The sequence below is a fragment of the Orycteropus afer genome, unplaced genomic scaffold (genome assembly GCF_000298275.1).
Source record: "Orycteropus afer afer isolate SDZICR_OR568_19922 unplaced genomic scaffold, OryAfe1.0 scaffold00024, whole genome shotgun sequence".
Taxonomy (NCBI): Eukaryota; Metazoa; Chordata; class Mammalia; order Tubulidentata; family Orycteropodidae; genus Orycteropus; species Orycteropus afer.
The window spans coordinates 7,418,848-7,438,343 of record NW_006921611.1 but is presented as its reverse complement, the minus strand read 5'-3'; the positions used below and the strand labels follow the sequence as shown (position 1 = coordinate 7,438,343).

The window sequence follows — 19,496 nt, the reverse complement described above, 5'->3', positions numbered from 1 at the left end:
TCCTATTTGATATCCTGCCCTGATCATATAGATCCTACCAGTCTTTAAACACATATTGATCAGTTTTCAGAAGGTGAGCCCCTAATTTTTCTGTTCCTAACTGCTCACCAGAAGGCTGGAGGTTCAAACCCACCAGCCACTCCTCGGAAGGAAGGTTGGGCAATCCTACTTCCGTAGTGATACTGCCTCGGAAACCCAAGGAGGGGTCGCTATGAGTCGGGGCCAACTTGATAGCAAACAACAACTCCCACTCACAAAAACTGTGGCACTAGAACAAAAAATGTAATAAATTCACAGTAGAAAAGTTGTTCATCTGATACAATTAAAATTTTTATTATCAAATACATTTATTATTTTTCATGCTGCATTTTTATTACAAGTAAACAAATTCAGAGAAATATAATGAAACTATAAATAAATAAATTACCTTTGCTTAAGGTGGACAATATATGGTTTCTCATCTATTGGGATAATATAGGATAACTGCTCCTAGAGAATCCAGAACAACTGAGAGTGAACATAAATTTAATATAAGATCAAAAATAATAATTTTACATCAATTAATCCAAACAATGGTTAAAATGTCTTTACTATCTCAATTAATAGCTCAGACTACATGTGATTTAAAATCTACCAAAAAACTTTTTAATTCTAACATTTATTTATTATATAATCCATTCTTAGTTTTTCCACAAAAAAAAAATAAAACCAACCTGATGGTTTACATGGGATTAGAAATCTACATCTAACTGAACTGTAAACTCCTTATGAAAGAAGAGACCATATACTATGTTACAATGCCTTTTTAGGTGGCTTCATTGAGATAATAAGGTAGGCAACATCTGTAAAGCTTATTCCATAAAGCACAAGAAAATTTATGTTAACTGTTTATCTAACAAAGAGCTCTGGTAAGCGTAGTGCCTAAGGCTGGCGGTTCAAACCCACCAGCCACTCATCAGAAGGAAGGTTGGGCAATCTACTTCTGTAGTGATACTGCCTCGAAAACCCAAGGAGGGGGTGCCATGAGTCGGGTACGATTCAACAGTATATAACAACAACAACAACATTTTTCTAACAGTCATAAAATGTATTGCCTGTTTCCTATGTTTTTCAGAGAAAATTCTTGAACAAAATTTGATATTGTTTTTGACTCTATCACTACTATTTTCAAGTCAAAACCTGAATTGCAATACATTAGAATACCAGTAGATTGGTGAACCTGAGTGATAAGCAAAGAAGAACATGAAAAGCAAGAGTTAGAGCATCAGTGACAAACAAAAATAGTTAAAGTATGCAAAAAGCAAAGGGACAAACACAACAATAAAGTATCACTACACATCTATTCAAATGGCTATAATCCAAAACACCAACAATACCAAATGCTGCCAAGGATGTGGAGCAACAGGAACTCTCATTCATTGCTGGTATGAACACAAAATGACACATCTGCTTTGAAAGACGGTTTGGCAGTGTCTTACAAAGCTAAACATAAGCTTACCATACAATCCAGAAATTACACTCCTAGGTATTTAATCAAATGAATTGAAAATTTAAATCCACACAACTTCACATGAATTTTTATAGAAGCTTCACTCATAACTGCCAAAACACAGAAGCAATCAAGATGTTTTTCAATAGCTAAATGGATAAACAAACCATGGTACATTCAAACAATGGAGCAATTATTCAGCAATAAAAAGACATGAGCCATGAAGCCATGAAAAGACATGGAGAAACTTTGTTGTTGTTGTTGTTGTTATTTGCCATCGAGTCGGCCCGACTCATAGCGACCCCTCCTTGGGTTTCCGAGGCAGTATCACTATGGAAGTAGGAATGCCCAACCTTCCTTCCGAGGAGTGGCTGGTGGGTTTGAACCACCAGCCTTCTGGTTAGCAGTCAAGTGCCTTAGGCACTATGCTACCAGAGCTCCTGGAGAAACTTTAGGTGTAGATTTTTAAGTGAAAGAAAATTCCAGGCTGGAAGATAACACACTATGTAATTCTGACTACTTGACGTTCTAAAAAAAGCAAAACTATAAAAACCAAAATGAGACCCACTGTCACTGAATGGATTCCAACTCATGGAGACCCATGTGTTACAGAGTAGAACTGAGCTCCATCCATAAGATTTTCTTGGCTGTGATCTTTACAAAAGCATACTGCCAGGTTTTCTTCCATGGAGCCACTGGGTGGGTTTCAAACCTTTAGGTTAGTAATCAGGCACAAACAGTTTCACCACCCAAGGATTTAAACTAGCTGTCATCAAGCTGACTCTAACTCAGGGCAATCCTGTGTGTGTCAGTCAAGAATTGTGCTAATTTCTCAGAAGTAGATTACCAGGCCTTTCTTCCAAGACACCTCTAGATGGACTCACACCTCCAACCTTTTGGTTAGCAGCAGCAAAGTGTATTAATAGTTTGCACCACTCAGGAATTCCAGGAAAGTCTGGTTCTATAAAGATTACACAGCCTTGGAAACCCTATGGGGTCGCTATGAGTCAGAATCTACCTCAATGGCAGTGGGTTTGGTTTTGGTTTGTGTGTGCGTGTGTGTGTACACACATATATATGCAGTAAATGAATCAGTGATTGCCAGAAGTTCAGAGAGAGGGAAAAGGGATGAATATGTGGAGCACAGGACATTTTTTGGACAGTGAAACTATCCTCCATGATACTTAATAATAGACACATGACATGATGCATTTATCAAAATCCATAGACCCAAACAACACAAAGAGTGAATCCATAGTTAATATGGTAGCACAACTTGTAGAGCGTAATCAATGTCACTGAATTGTCCATGTAGAAGCTGTAGAAATGTTGTATTTTTGGCTACGTATACTTTCACTAAACTAATTTTTTAAGGTGAATTATAATGTAAACTAAGTATTTTAGCTTATAATAATGTATCAATATGGGTTCCTCAATTTTAACAAATATACCATATTAATGCAAGGTGTTAATAATAGAAGAGACTGTGGGGGAGTAGATAATAAGGGAACTCTGTACTTTCTGTTCGATTTCTACGTAATTCTAAAACTAATCTAAAAAAATAGTCTATAAAATAAAAATTATTGAAAGGACATAAACATCATATTCTATAAAATACCTGCCCAATATTCTTCCAAACTGTTAAAGTTACGAAAAACAATGAAAGATAGAAACTATTAGAGCAGAGGAGACTGGGGAGACAGACTATTAAATGCAATGTGGTTCCTATATTAGATCCTGGGCATTAGCGGAAAAACTGATGAAGTCCAAATAAAATCTATAATTTAGTTAACAGTAATGTATCAATGTCAGTTTCTTACTTTAAACGTAATATATCAATAAAAGGAACCCTTAACACAATGCTAAGTGCTTCTCTGCTAACAGAAAAGCTGTACTTGATACCACAGCCTCTCTGTGGGAGAAAAGACCTGGCAATCTGTCCTGTAAGATTACAGCCTAGAAAACCCAGTGGAGCAGTTCTATACAGTCATATGGGGGCACTCTGAGTTGGGATCAACTCCACAGCACACAACATGTCAACATGATTGTAAATATTAGAAAAATCTGAGCAAGCAGTATACTGAGACTCTCTGTAGTATCTTTAATTATTCTGTAAATCTAAAATTATTCCAAATTTGTTTTCAAAGTTTCTTTTTAAAAAACAAAATCAGAAATAAATTGAGGAAAGAAGCAAAATGGATAAATGGCATATATAAGACAGAAATGCTGAAAATAAGAATCTGATACTGAAGCTGTAGGGTATCCTACCTTTTAATTTTGCAATGGTGAGAAAAAATAGTCCCCATATGAGCCTGAGCTGAATATGACAAGTAAACCTAGATACTGGAGTATCTTTACCTCTTTGTAAGGTAGGACTGATGGGAAAGTTCTCCTGAGTAGTTCCTGGATGAGTATTTCTCTAAACAAAAACTTAATACTTACAAAGATATAAGTGTACCAGACATATTTCCTTTAACTGCATTTTCTCTATGGGAGTTACCATTGTATTTTCATACCATATACAGAAAATTAGCTACATCTTCAAGGAGTATAGAATGATTGGTTAAGGGAGGCTTTAAGGGAATTTACTGAACAATAATGGTAAATTTGTGTTTTAAATTTTAATAACAGACAGATACCTGCTTTCCTGATTAAGAAATCCCATCCCTTTGGATGCTTTCCCCCATATCATTTTTCATATAGATCTACCAGAATGTTTTTTGTAAAGTGTTAGAATAACTTCAACATATTTAGAAAACAGACTTTTATTGGTCTGTTTATATATTCCTCAAATCATCTGCCTTCTCAAAATATATTTTAGTAAAGGTCTGGAACCCCTATAATCTGTTTAAGCATTTGGGGAATTGAAAGACAAACATTTCTATGATTTTACAATAATCTACATTGGCAATTCATCTTTCTATTGTACAAATTAGACTTGGATAGTGTCTTTGGTTGGGTTCCCCAGAAACAATGTCTGAAAGGAAGATACTTTTATAAGTGATTTACTGAGGGAGCACTCTTAGGAAAAACCTATAAGCTAATGACAGAGTAAGGATACAGAGAGAGAGAGGAAACTACAGGAGATTTCATTTCAGGTAATGTGTAACCTCAGGTCTGATCCCCTGAGGGAACTCTGGCTTGTACATTGTGCCTAAGTCTTTCCCACCTTGAGGCTAAGGACCTAGACTTCTGTACCCATGAACCAATCAGTCTTTGGCTGAAGGTCTTCCCTGGAAGATAGAATCAGGGAGTACCTCCCAGATGATTCCAGGGGAGGTAACGCAATAACCGAAAGGCAATTGGTGGTTTTTTTTGTTTGTTTGTTTTTTGTTTTTTAATATCAAGCCACACTTGCTGTATTTTCCCATTTACAGTTAAAAGTAGGTGTGGAAATTTTAAGAAAAGCCCAAAGAAATCATCTGAATGTCAAATATTTGCCTTTCTGTCCTCACTGTTCAACATTTCCCTGCCAAAGTGGAAATTTTTTGCCTGCTGCTCTATTGTCACAAAGAGACAAAAGTTTAGTGGAAATTTTACTGTGTTCCTTCCCACAGGGAACCAGAGCATAAAGTGCTAGATAATGAAAGCAAATACCCCCCCAAATTATACACTGTGATAATAGTAGGCACACTACTACTTCCACTTTGTAGTCCTAAATCATGTATTCTACCTTTTTGGGACACAGAATCATGTAGTGCCCCTTTTTTTAAACATACAGACTACACTTTAAAGTGTGCATTATCATCTCTCTGCTCGAGTGTAACTGTATTTTTAAGACACAAATCCACCACTCTGTCAGGCTGGTTACGTTTAGATAGTACTGCATATGAAAGGAATTAGTGGGTCCCATGCTCATGTACCCACTGCCATACTTCATTTGCCATTAAATGGGCCCTTTGATCTAATCCTACGTCCATATATCAGACATATAGTGAAACATGGATAATAGCACTGATCAGTATATTACAGAGAGTAATGCTGGCCAAGTTACTTTAGGCAAGAAAGGCAAATCCGTATCTAAGAATATGCATCAATAACTGGAAGTACAAAACCTTGCTCCTTCAAGGATGGAAAGGGTCTTATATAATCAACATGTCAACAAATAAAAGGCTGACCTACTGAAGTGATGGTGCCTTATCTGGGGCTAATCAAAAGCGGCAGTAACTACAGCCTTGGTGAGAGTGAGCCTATGCTGTTGGATCCATGCATAGCCTCCTTTCCTAAAACACCACAATTGTTTTATTCATAAGCCCATTTGTGCAAGTACTGGGGCAGCTGAGGACAGAGGCTGACTGCCATCTGCTGCCCACAGCATTCTTTCTACTTGCTTGTTTAATGCCTCTTCTACAGCAGATGCTCTCTGGTATGCATAACATGCAATACAACATCTTCACAACTTGTACCTACTCCCATGTCTCTTCCCCAGATTCTTTGATTCCAATTTTCAAATCTTGCCCCTTCCAGGCCCTGATAAACCAAACAAACAATTCAACACTTCCCATAAGCCTGTTTATTTGTATCTTTATCTAGGGATACTTCTCTCTCAGCACAAAGTGAATTAGCAGATGTACCACCTGATGCTCTTCCACTGGGAGGATTTTCCCTTAACACTCTCTTTAAGGGCCAACTCTGAGTGGAGCTGTAGTGCAGCAACAATATATTTTTGGATTTCATTAACATACAAAGCTAATCCATTAACGAACCAAACTCAGCTGCTTTTCTTTTTTAATTATATGCTTATAGGGTCCCTTCATGAGTTCATAGGTGTGAGCTGAGGAAGAAGCATTATTAGTGCAACTATAAAGGATAACATGAACATCTATTTATGCAACTTGTGCCCTGTGATATGTTGTTGTTGTTGTGTGCCGTCGATTCGGACCCGACTCATAGCGACCCCTCGTTGCCCTGTGATATACTCAAGCTCAATCTCAGACATACAATTTCCTTTTAATAATGATGCATTGCTGTTTGACTCAGCTTTATGACTTGGTGGGGTCTAATTGCACCTGCTCATGATGAGCAACTCTGTTTGCACAGTCATTTAATGTCACATAAGCAGATACTAAGTCTCTGTCAAGGACCATTAGCATACCAAGGAGGTGCTTTTCAAATGGTATATGAGTCGGGTCCGACTCGATGGCACATAACAACAACAACACAAAATAGTTCTCTACTACAGACATCATGACCTTGCTCTAGAAGCCCAGCATTCTGCACTAAAACTCTCTGGAACTTGCCAGAGACTGCACACAGTATCTCTATCACAAATACTTCTAGCACATTGAGTCTGCTGATTTATATAGCACAAGCAGCAGGATGCTGGTACCATAAGACATTTGCCTTATTTGAGGACTCTACACAATCCTCAAGTAAAGAAGAGGAGTAACTGTCTGTTTAAAAAAAGGGGGCGGGGGAGATGGATCACTTCTGCAGGCCCTGAATATTCAAGAAAATCTGGGGTTCAACATTCTCAAATGTTCCTATTCAAATTCAACTTCCCACTCTTTTCTTATTAGCATCTTGACTCTGGCAAAGGAAAATTTCTGAGGCTGAAAATTCAGACTTCTCTGAAGCTCTGTAACTCTTACAACTAAGCCATGGGCCTTTCAGCAACATCAATTATCTTGCCAGGGGAGCTGAAGCTCCCAAATTACTAAGCAGGTCCTCTGGCATTTACATATCACTTTAAATTTAACTTATTTTGGCCCTTAATTTTCTCTTTTCAATCCTTTAACAATACTGAACAATAGCCATCAATTCCACAATCCTAATAGTTACCAGTTCCCCTGTACCTTTCAAACACATGAGCTACTGTACATCTATTTACCATCCAAGTTACTCTGCTACAGCATGCCAGAGACTACCAATTCTCTACCTACATCTAGCGATGGGGTCCTCATTGACAGCTAGATGGTGAGCAATCTAACTCCAGAATTACATTCTTAGATCTGCTTCCTAGAACCACCCGAATCTGATACCAACTGTCTTATTTGGGTCCCCAAAAAGCAAAGCCTGAAATGAGAGTTCTTTTGCAAATGAATGAAAAATTGCTCTCAGAAGAAAACTGTGGGAGAGTGAAGGAAGAAGATCAGGAAAGGGTAGAAGTTAAGCATGGATACAGCTTCAAGTGAAATCTACTTTCAGCCTGACTTCCCGGGAGCTGTAGAGAGGAAACTGTACTACAGAGTCTATCCTGCCTTGAATCATGAAACTGGAATTTGTGCATCCTCACATCTGTCAGTCATTAGCTGTGATCTCCAAGAACTCCCATTGCAGTAGCTCCAATACACCAAGGGCAATCTTCCAGAAAAATCTGTAGATGTGAGCCATTAGCAACAGTGCCACCGCAGCCATATGATGGGAAAAGTGAACTAAACCAGCAATGGGATACCTTAGGATGAGGGTAAAAAACTAACCATGTCTCCTATACATGAATGACTGAAAGAACAAATAAAACCCTATTATAAAGACAGATTCATAGGTGATACGAGATTATAGTGATAGTGTAAATTTTTATTTATTTATTTTTATTGTGATTTGGGTGAAAATTTACAGAGCAAATACAGTTTCCATACAGCAGTTCACTTACACTTTGTCTCATGACATTGACTACAATTTAGAACAATGCAACATCTCCCCTCCCACCTCCTCCCAATAGCTACCTCTTCCCTGTGTCCATCCCTCCATGCACTCCTACTCCCTGAGCCGTCTCCCTGTGTCTGAGCAGCCCTTCTTTCTCTCATGCTTGTTCTCTCCAAGGAGTGTATCTACCTCAGGTAAATGGTCAATTGATATGCCTGTCTATTGTTTAGCTGGGAGCCACAGGTGTGCGTTCAATTCCAGCCCTGAAGGGCAGCTAGGGGCCATGGTCTCAGTGGTTCCACCAGGCTCCATCAGGCCAGCAAACCTGTTCCCCACTTTTTTTTTTTTTTCTCCAAATGATTTTAAGTTTTGTTCCACATTGTTCTCCCTGTCTATCAAGGATCTCCTACAAAGATCCTCTTCTAAGTGGTTGACAGTAGTAGCCGAGCACCATCTATTTCTTCTGGTCTCATAGTCGTCTAGGCTGCAGATCGGATGGGTACCAGTCGCTAGGACTAGTTGTTTCCATGAATTTTTGGTTTTCTTCATTCTTCTTGGCTCTGGATGAGGAGAGACCCATCGTTGCATCTAGATGGCAGCTTGCTAGCTTTTAAGATCCCAGTCGCTACTTGCCATAGTAGGAGGTGGAACAATGTTTTGTACAGTATGTTATGCCAATTGAGCTTGATGTCCTCTGTGACCATGGTCCCAAGCCCACAGGTTCAACTACTCAGTCCCTCTGGGTAGCTGGCTGTGACCAAGTAGTGAGTACAACCTTACCCCTTGTCAGCCCCATTATATACCTGGGAATTCAGATTATATACATAAAGTTATTGGACCACTGTCTGCCAACCCTATACATGTTCTTGGGTGCACTCTCCACTTCATATACATACCTAATATTCCAGCCTGTCCACCCATCTATCCACCCATATACCCGTGTTTGCCTTCATGGACCACGCCGTACTACATGCGCAAAAGGGTTCATCTTTGTTGTCTGTACTTTCCACATACCTCTCTATGTCTTTCTCTTCCTCAGTGCCACTATATTGATCACTCACATTTGGTACATTGTCCTTTGCTTCACCCAAATCAAAACCTGATAGTGTAAATTTAAAAGCACCAAATTTCTTCTAAAAACAGACAAACTAGGAAAAAATATGTTAACATATATTTACTACATATTTCATATATACACACAAACACACATATTACATGTAGTAAATCCATAGCTAGTATGTTCAACAAAATTAAATGACAAGGTATCTTCACAAATCCAAGATATTGGAGTGAAAAGTGAGTCAAGAGGGGTTCAAATCAGAGACAACAGTAGAACCCACAGAGGATGTGTACAGGATCATCAATCTTTTGATAGAGGGAAAATAAAGAGTAGCTCTAAGATTTCTAAGAATCCAGGCAATGATATATTGCCAACATGCTGAAAAGGAGAGAAGCCCACTCTGAATGGAAAGCTTCAGTAAATAGGATTAAGAACAACCAATAAAACTGTGAAATGATTTTGCTTACCCCAATTTAAATGTGAAGGAGCCCTGGTGGCATGGGGGGAGGGGGGTAAAGCATTTGGCCATTAACCAGAAGGTTGGCAATTTAAACTCACCAGCTGCTCTGAGGGAAGAAAAATAGGCAATTTATTTCTGTAAAGATTTACAGCCTTGGAAACCCAATGAGGTCATTATGAGTCAGAATCAACTCTATGGCAATGAGTTTGAGAATTTAAAGGTGAATGCAAATTAGACTACAGGGACCCATTAAGTGTCTACAGAAAGATTCAAGATAATCTCAGCCTTCTGGGATCTTAAAAATATTTTAGAAGGAAAGAAACTCAGTTTATAGTAGAATACAAGGAACACTGTGATAAAGAAAAGAAAGATTTCCAGAAAATGAGCTCTATGGAGGTGGCTACACAGACAGCCCATGTTTAAAATATCTCAATGTCATAATAGAGGAGAGAATTGAGCTGTGAAGATAGGAAAAATATTCTGGCCTACTCCTACCATTGCAACATTAATCTCATTATGTTGTGCCATCCAATCAGTTTTGACTCACAGTGACCCTATGTACAACACAACGAAACACTGTCCAATCCTGCACATCCTCACAACTGTTGCCATTTTTGAATCCATCATCATAGCCACTGTGGCAATTCATCTTGTTGAGGGTCTTCCCCTTTAATGCTGACCCTCTGCTTTACTCAGCATGATATCTTCTCCAGGGACTGATCCTTTCCAACACGACCAAAGTATGGGAGATGAAGTATGGGCATTCTCATTTTTAAGGGCATTCTGGATTTACTTCCTCCAAGACAAATTTGTTCTTTCTTCTAGTAGTCCTTGGTACATTCTGTTTTCCTTGCCAATACATTTCAAATGCATCAATTCTTCTGCAGTCTTCCTTATTCACTGTCCAGCTTTCACATGCATATGAAAGTAATGAAACTATCATGGCTTGGGTTAGGTGCACCTTAGTCTTCAAAGTGACATCTTTGCTCTTTAACACTGCAAAGAGGTCTTTGCAGCACATTTGCCCAATGCAGTACATCATTTGATTTCTTGACAGCTACTTCCATAGCACTGATTGTGGATCCAAGTAAAATGAAATCATAACAACTTCACTTTTTTTCTCCATTTATTGTGATGTTGCTTATTGGTCCAGTTATGAGGACTTTTGTTTTATGTTCAGGAGTAACCTATACTAAAAGCTGTAATTTTCCACCTTCAACAGTAAGTACTTCAAGTCTACTTCATATTCAGCAAGCAAGTTTGTGGCATGTATATATTGCACGTTGTTAATGAATGTTCCTCCAATCCTAATATTGCATTTTTCTTTAGCCCGGCTTCTCAGGTTATTTACTAAATTTACAGATCAAGTATGGTGAAAAAATACAACCATGATGCACGTTTTTCCTGATTTTAAACCATGTAGTATCCTCTTGTGCTGTTCGAACAACTGCCTCTTGGTCTATGTACAGGTTCCTCATGATCACATTTAAGTATTCTGCAATTCTCATTCTCCAAAATGTTGCCCATAATTTGTTACGGTCCACACAGTTCAATGTTTTGTGTAGTCAATGAAACACAAATAAACATCTTTCTGGTATTCTTTGCTCTCTACCAAAATCCACATCAGTAATGATAACCCTCATTCCAGGTCCTCTTGAGTTGTACGTCAACTTTGCTGGGCCTGGCTTTGAGTGGCTGGGCAGCTGGATGTAATTATATGGCAGCTGGATGCCCTTAAACCTGCTCCTGAAACCTGTTGTATTGGAAACCTAGTGCCACTCTAACAGAAATACACCACAAATGGGTGGCTTCAACAAACAGGAATTTATTCTCTTACAATTTAGAAAGCTAGAAGTCCAAGTTCAGAGTGCAAGCTCCAGGGGCTGGGTGAAGGCCCCTTGGCTTCAGCTCTGCCTCCTGCTCCTTGCCCACTGAAGCTAAAGGCATCTCTTCACTCAGGCAGCTGCTGGTTGCTGAGGCTGACAAACCCAAGGTCAACAAATAAAAAGCTACAGTCCCAAGATTACCAAACAACATGGCAGGCCACTAGTTCAAGTCCAGAGAGAGTCCCAAGATCAGTAGGAAATATGGCAGGCTGCTAAATGAAGATTAAACTACATGCAGGGCCCAAGCACACCAAAAAGCTGCAAAGACCTTTCTCAAAGGTTCTTCTTATATACTGGAAGCAGACCACATCCCTAAGGTAGCTACTCAGCTGCTCCAGTAAATTCCACCATGGAGTTAATTACCAATCTCATCACAGGGAATAACTACATCCAGCTGCCTAGCCTCTCAAAACCAGGCCCAGCCAAGTTGACATACAACTTAACTACCACAACTGTCAAATATAATTTTTTAATTATATTCAACAAAGGTATACTTGCACACAATATTCCCACATATGTATTGTATGTGCTACAAATATGACCATATGCAGTCTAAAGCTGTTGTTGTCATTGTTGTTCTTGTTGTTGTTAGGTGCTGTCAAGTCGTTTCCAACTCATAGCGACCCATGCACAGCAGAGCAAAACACCGCCCAACCCTGCACTAGCTCTATGATCCTTGCTATACTTGAACCCATTGACACAGGCACTATGTCAATCCATCTCATTGAAGGCCTTCCCCTCTTTCGTCAACCCTCCACCTTACAAAGCATGAAGGGAATAGTCCCTTCTGACAACATGACCAAAGTAAGTGAGACAAAGTCTGGCCATTCTCGCTTCCAAGGAGCATTCCAGCTGTGCTTCCTCCAGGACAGATCTGTAAGTTCTTTGAGCAGTCCATGGTACTCTTAGCACTTCTCCCCAGCACCACAACTCAAATGCATCAACTCTTCTTCACTCTTCCTTATTCACTGTCCACCTCTCACATGCATACGAGGTGACTGTTAAAATCATGCATGGCTTGTGTTAGGCACACCTTAGTCCTCAAGAAGACATCCTTGCTCCTCAGCACTTGAAAGGGTTCCTTCGCAGCCGACCTGCCCAGTGCAACACGTCATCTAATGTCCTGACTGCTACTTCCATTGACATCAATTGTAGAACCAAGCAACGTGAATTCTTTGACAACCTCAATCTTTTCTCCATTTATCATGATGCAGTTTATTGGTTCAGTTGTCAAGATTTTTGTCTACTTTAAATTGAGATGTAATCCATACTGCAGACTGTTTTCCTCAATCTTCATCACTAACTGCTTCAAGTCATCCTCACTTTCAGAAACCAAAGTTGTATCAGTGTATCTCAGGTTGTTAATGATTCTTCCTCTAATCTTGATGCCACATTTTTCTTCATATAGTCCAGCTTCTCAAATTATTTGCTCAGCATATAGATTGAGTAACTATGGGGAAAGGATACAACCCTGACGCACTCCCTTTTTGATTTTAAACCATGCAGTGTCCCCTTGTTCTGTTCAAATGACAGTCTCCTGGTCAAGGTACAGGTTCCTCATGAGTACAATCAAGTGTTTGGGAATTCCCATTCTTCTCAATGCTATCCATACTTTGTCATGATCCACACGATCAAATGTCTTTGCATAGTGAATGAAAAACAAGTGAACATCTTTCTGGTATTCTTTGCCTTGAGCCAAGATCCATCTGACAGCAGCTATGATATCCCTTGTTCCACATCCTCTTCTGAATCCATCTTGCACCTCTGGAAGTTTTCTGCCAGTATACTGCTGCAACCATTTTTGAATTATCTTCAGTAAGATGCGTGCAATATTAATGATATTGTTCAATAATTTCCACATCCTGTGGGATCACCCTTCTTTGGAATGGTACAAATATGGATCTTTTCCAGTCAGTTGGCCAGGCAGCTGTCTTCCAAATCTGTTGACATAACCCAGTGAATGCCTCCAGTGCAGCATCTGTTTGTTGAAATATGTCAATGGATATTCCGTCAATTCCTGGAGCCTTGTTCTTCACCAATTCCTTCACTGCAGCTTCAACTTCCTCCTTCAATGCCATTGGTTCTAGATCATATGCCACCACTGAAATGGATGAAGTTCAACCAGATCTTTTGGGTAAAGTGACTCTGTATATTCCTTCCATCTTCTTTTAATGTTCCCTACCATCATCCAATATTTTGGCCATAGAATCTTTCAATATTGCAACTCAAGGTTTAAATTTCTTCCTCAATTCTTTCAGCTTGAGAAATGCCCAGCATGTTCTTCCCTTTTGGTTTTCTAACTCTAGGTCTTTGCACATTTCATTATAGTAATTGGCTCTGTCTTCTCGAGCTGCTCTTTGAAATCTTCGGTTCAATTCTTTTATCTTGTCATTTCTTCCATTTGCTTTAGCTACTCTATGCTCAAGGGCAAGTTTCAGAGTCTCTTCTGTCATTCATTTTGGTCTTCTCTTCTGTTGTTTTTTTAGCAACCTCTTGCTTTCTTCATGGACGATCCTCTTGATGTCATCCCACAATTCTTCTGGTTTTCGGTCACTGGTGTTCAATGCATCAAATCTATTCTTCAGATGGTCTCTAAATTCAGGAGGGATATATTCAAGATCATATTTTGGCTCTCATGGACTTGTTTTAATTGTCTTTAACTTCAAGTTGCACATGCATATGAGCAGTTGATGGTCTGTTCCACAATCAGCTCCTGGCCTGGTTTTGGATGAAGATAATTGAGCTTCTCCATTGTCTCTTGCCACAGATGTAGTCAATGTGATACCTGTGTGTTCCATCAGGTGAAGTCCATGTGTACAGCTGCCATTTGTGTTGTTGAAAAAGGATATTTGCAATGAATAAGTCATTGGTCTTGTAAAATTCTACCTTGCAAGTTCCAGCATTATTTCTGTCACCAAGGCCAAATTTCCCAACTACCAGTGATTCTTCTTTGTTTCCAACTTTTGCATTCCAATCACCAGGATAATTAACACATTCTGATTGCATGTTCGGTCAATTTCAGACTGCAGAAATTGATAAAAATCTTCAATTTCCTCATCTTTGGCTTTGGTGGTTGGGGCATACATTTGAATAATAGTCATATTAACAAGTCTTCCTTGTAGGCATATGGATATTATCCTATCACTGACAGCATTGTGCTTCAGGACAGATCTTGAAACATCCTTTGTGATGATGAATGCCACATCATTCCTCTTTAAACTGTCATTCCTGGCATAGTAGATCATATGGTTGTCTAATTCAAAACAGCCAAAACCAGTCCATTTCAGCTCACTAATGCCTAGGATACCAATCTTTATGTGTTCCATTTCATTTTTGACAACTTCTAATTTTCCTAGATTCATACTTCGTACATTCCATGTTCCAATTATTAATGGTGTTTGCCACTGTCTCTCCTCAATTTTAGCGGTGCCATGTCACTCCAAATGGAGGTCTCGAAAGCTTTACCTTATCCATATGAGTAATGCCGATTTTACTCTGATAATGCAGCTCTTTCCCAGTACTTCTTTGAGAGTTTTCTAAGCTAAGTGACTCATCTTCTTCCTCTGTATTGGACAATGTTTCTGGATTATTCATAAGGTTGCACAGTAATGTATCAGACAGTGTTTCTCTGCTATTCATAAGGTTTTTCCTGGCCAATTCTTTGAGAAGTGGATGGCCTCCTCCTTCTTCCTAGTCTATCTCAGTCTGCAAGCCAGACTGATATATGTGCACCATGTACACCCCACTGGGTTGAAACACCAGAGGCACAGCCTCAAGACTCACAGCAACATGTCACCACAATAGGACAAACCGACAGATAAGTTTGTCTCCCTTAGCTCTTGGAAACCTCTCCAACCACCCTTAACTGGATCCCTGTGGCTGACTCCTTGATCTGTTCCGGTCCCCTTTGCCTTTTCTGTCCTCTCCCTGCCTTCCCACCTCACTGCTTGTGGGGCGTGGCCTGGATCCCCTCTCCTCACCTGGGTCTCTGCGGCTGACTCCTCGATCCAGATGGATTTAGCACACTAAAACTTCAAAGCACATACTATAAATATTTTTAAAGGACTAAAGAAAAATATATTTAAAGAATTAAAGGGGAATATTATTACAATGAATCACAAAATAGAAATTCTCAAAAATTTCCATCTCAATAAGGAAGTAGAAATCAAAGAAAGAACCAAATAAAAATTCTAGAGAGGAAATGTACAATAACTAAAATGTATAATTCACTAGAGGGGTTCCACAGTAAATCTGAGATGGCAGAAGAAATAATCCATGAATCTGAAAACAGAGCAATAGAAATATCTAATCTGAAGAACAGAGAGAAAAAGATTAAATAAAATGAATAAAGCTTTAGAAACCTATCATACAATATAAAGCATACAAACATATAATGGGGAGAGAAGAGAGAGAAAAAATATCCATATTTGATGAAAAATATTAATTTGCACATCCAACATCTCAAGAAACCACAAGTAGGAAAGAATACAAGAAGATATATAGTTATATACATTATATTAAATCTATTGAAAGCCAAACATAAAGAGAAAATGTTGAAAATAACAACAGAAAAACAACTCATCATATACAGGAAAGCATCAATATTACTAATGGCAGATTGTTCATGTGAGATAATAGAGGCCAGAGGGCAGTAAAGAGAGATATAAAACATGCTAGAGAAAAAAAACAAAAACTGCCAACCAATAATTCTATGCAGTAAAGCTATCTTGGAAAAATAAAGGTTAAATAAATAAATAAATAAATAAAGGTATGACTTAGAAGGAAATAACACCAAATGGCAACTCAAAGCACTATAAATAGCAAATATATGAGTTACATATAAAAGATCTCATTCTTTTTTAAAAAGACTCTATGAATATATTTTTATTTCTCCTCAATTTCTTTAAAAGATATGTTGTTGTTGCTGTTGTTGTTTGCCGTCGAGTCGGCCCCGACTCATAGCAACCCCTCCTCGGGTTTCCGAAGCAGTATCACTATGGAAGTAGGATTGCCCAACCTTCCTTCCGAGGATATAGCATTATATAAAGCAATACTTATAATTGTTAGGCAGAAACATGGCTGGCCAGGCGGGTGAATGATTGAGCCAGAGGGAATTATAAGAACTGGTCAAGCAAGGAGGCGCCTGACCAGAGCCCATACCAAACCCCAGCACATAGCCCTTGCTTACAAAAGACCCCAGCACGTAACCTTTGCTCACGAAAGACCCCAGCACCTGACTCTTACTCACGAAAGCCCCCAACCATTTCCTGCCCACTATGTTAATGAAGTGCTTCAACTCTGCTTCCTACCCCCACACTAATAGGGTACTTTAACCTTATTGGTCCCTGTAACACATACCCTGCTCTCACTCCGGTCCTCTAAGAACCAGGAAGGAAATCACTATAAAAAATCCTTTCTTTCACCTGGGCAGTGTGACTTCTCTGGCCCCTCTCAGGGACCCATGAACCTCGCCTGGGCCCCTCTCGGGGACCCGTAAACCTCTCCTGGGAGCACAGAATAAAAACTTCTCTTTAACCCCACTTTTGTGCGTCCTCTTCTCCTTACTGCGACCTTACATCTGGTGCGTTGGCCGGGAAGGGGAAGTGTGGTGCAAGTAATCTCTGCTGGAACAGAGTGCTGCACCACCCCCCTTCTCCCTTTCTTCCTCCTTTTCACGGACCAGGAACCTCCAGCCACCACCATACAACACTGGTGAGTTTCCCATTTTTAATTAGTTTCCCAATCCTGGGCACCTAGATTCCAAGTCCCGGCCCCCTATTCCGGAGTCTCTGTCCCTTTCATTCCGGAAATCAATGGCGCTGCATCTGAGACTCCCCTGGCATAAAGACAGAGGCATCCTAAGGGATGCCTTGGATTCCCTGTCTTTCCGTTCTAAGACTGAAGACTACAGCGGAGACGTCCTCTGTTTTCTTCCAGTCTCCGGTTCCTGTATTCTGCCAAAAGCGGCTGGGATGCTGGTCCTTTGACAGAATCTTTCCCTTGGGACTTAAGGGATCATGGGTAACCAGAACTCCAAACCAGAGCCAACTACTCCCCTGGGGTGTCTCTTACTCAATCTCCATGCCCTGGGGATGGCTCAGGACTTACGTTCCAAACGCCTAACTTTCTATTGCAATACTGTTTGGCCCCAATAATAATTCTCAGTGGCCTGAGCAAGGAACTTTCGACTTTAACATCCTCACTGATCTTGATAATTTCTGTCGCTGCATAGGCAAATGGCCAGAGGTTCCCTACATCCAAACTTTCTTTTACCTGCGCTCCCATCTCTCTCTCTCTCTCTCTTTCTCTATTTTACTTGCAACACCACCCAAATTCTCCTAACTCACGAAACTCCTATTCAAACCCCCTCAAACCCCCTCTAAAGACTCCTCAACCCCTCTCAATTTCCCTAGCCTAAAATCTTTGGGGTTAGAGTCCCCTTCGGCTTCTTCGGGGGTTCGAGTCCCCCTTGGCCGAGTTAGGTAGGGTAGAGGGTTCGAGTCCCTCTAGCAGTTCTAGTAGAGAGTTCACATTCGGTTTCATTGGGGTTGGTGTCTGTCTGTGTGACTGTTTAGTGTGAATGATATACGTGAAGTTGCAAGACGAAAAGTCGCGGAATTTGAATGGGCCTGAAGTTGCATTCCGTGTGAGGTTGGATTGGCATAATGGTGTGGCTTAGCCCTCCGCTCTGGGGTTGATACGGAGACACCTTAGCCAAAGACCCACTGAAACCTTCGTAAGAAGGGCGGACGACCAGGCATCAGAGAGGTCCTCGGGACTTGTCTTTTGTTTTGTGTGCACCACTGTCACTCATCTCCACCTTCTGTTAACCCCACTGCACCATCTCCGCCACCCCCACCTTCCTCTTCACTAACATCTCCGGACACCACTTCCCCAGAGTCCTTTTTTACCCTTCCTGGTGAGCAGCCACACCCATTCTCAACAGCCCCTTCTTTGTCCCTTACGTGAAGTGGCTGACTTTGAAGGTGTTGTCCGTGTCCGTATTCCTTTCTCCCTCACCAATTTATCTCAGATTGAAAATGTCTGAGTTCCCTTTCTCACAATCCCACCACCTACATTAAGGAATTTCATTACCTCTCTCAAGCCCATGACATTTTACGTCATTCTTTCTTCCACTTTAAATTCTGACAAAAGGGAACATGTTCTTGGAGCTGCTCGGGAACATACCAATCAAATTCCTTTAACTGACTCTACCATGCCAGTAGGTCCAGAAGCAGTTCCTGGGCAGGACCCCGGATAGGAATACCAACTAGAAACCCAATCTGGGAGGAATGGCCCCACTTGCAGGGACAAAATGCTCCAGTACCTCCCAGCGGGCCTACAGGCTATTTCACATAAAGCTGTTAACTTCGATGAACTGCGGGAGATTACTCAATTCCCTAATGAAAACCCAGCAACTTTTCTTAATCACCTCACTGAGGCCCTTATGCAATATACTCGCTTAGACCCAACCTCCCCAGCAGGAGCTACTGTTTTAGCTACTCACTTTATCACCCAATCTGCTCCTGATATTAGAAAGAAACTGAAAAAGGCAGAGGAGGGTCCCCAGACTCCCATCCAAGAGGTGGTGAATATGGCCTTTAAAGTCTTTAACACCTGGGAGGAACCGGCTGAGGCAGACAGGGAATCCCACACTCACCATAAGGCTAATTTACAAGCCCAAGCCTTAGTGGCAGCCCTGAGGACGGCACCTACTCACTCTTCCAGAAACGACACACCACCTGGACCTTGCTTCAAATGTGGAAAAGAAGACCACTGGGTCAAACACTGCCCACATCCATGACAACCCACTAGACCTTGTCCGGCGTGTGGTAATGTGGAATTAAAATTTAATGTTTCAACATGACAAAGAGAGGCCACCATTAAGACCAGTAAAAAGGCGGGCCCCAGTTCCTGGAAAATTACATCAGTCATCCACACTCCCGCCAGAAAACCAAAGTATGAACCCACCAATGACCTGTAAAACTATGTTAAAATAACCAATCACTTGTATTT

The 19,496-nt window shown here is 40.4% G+C and overlaps 1 protein-coding gene across 1 annotated transcript in view; it reads right to left on the bottom strand.

Annotated features, from left to right (window-relative positions):
- The window catches only part of ADAM32 (ADAM metallopeptidase domain 32), a 448,014-nt gene that overhangs the window by 309,115 nt on the left and 119,403 nt on the right, over positions 1-19,496 (bottom strand). Inside the window, exon 3 of the mRNA XM_007935060.1 lies at positions 428-489. Coding sequence (XP_007933251.1) covers positions 428-489 — 62 coding nt within the window. The remainder of the gene's footprint in view (positions 1-427; positions 490-19,496) is intronic.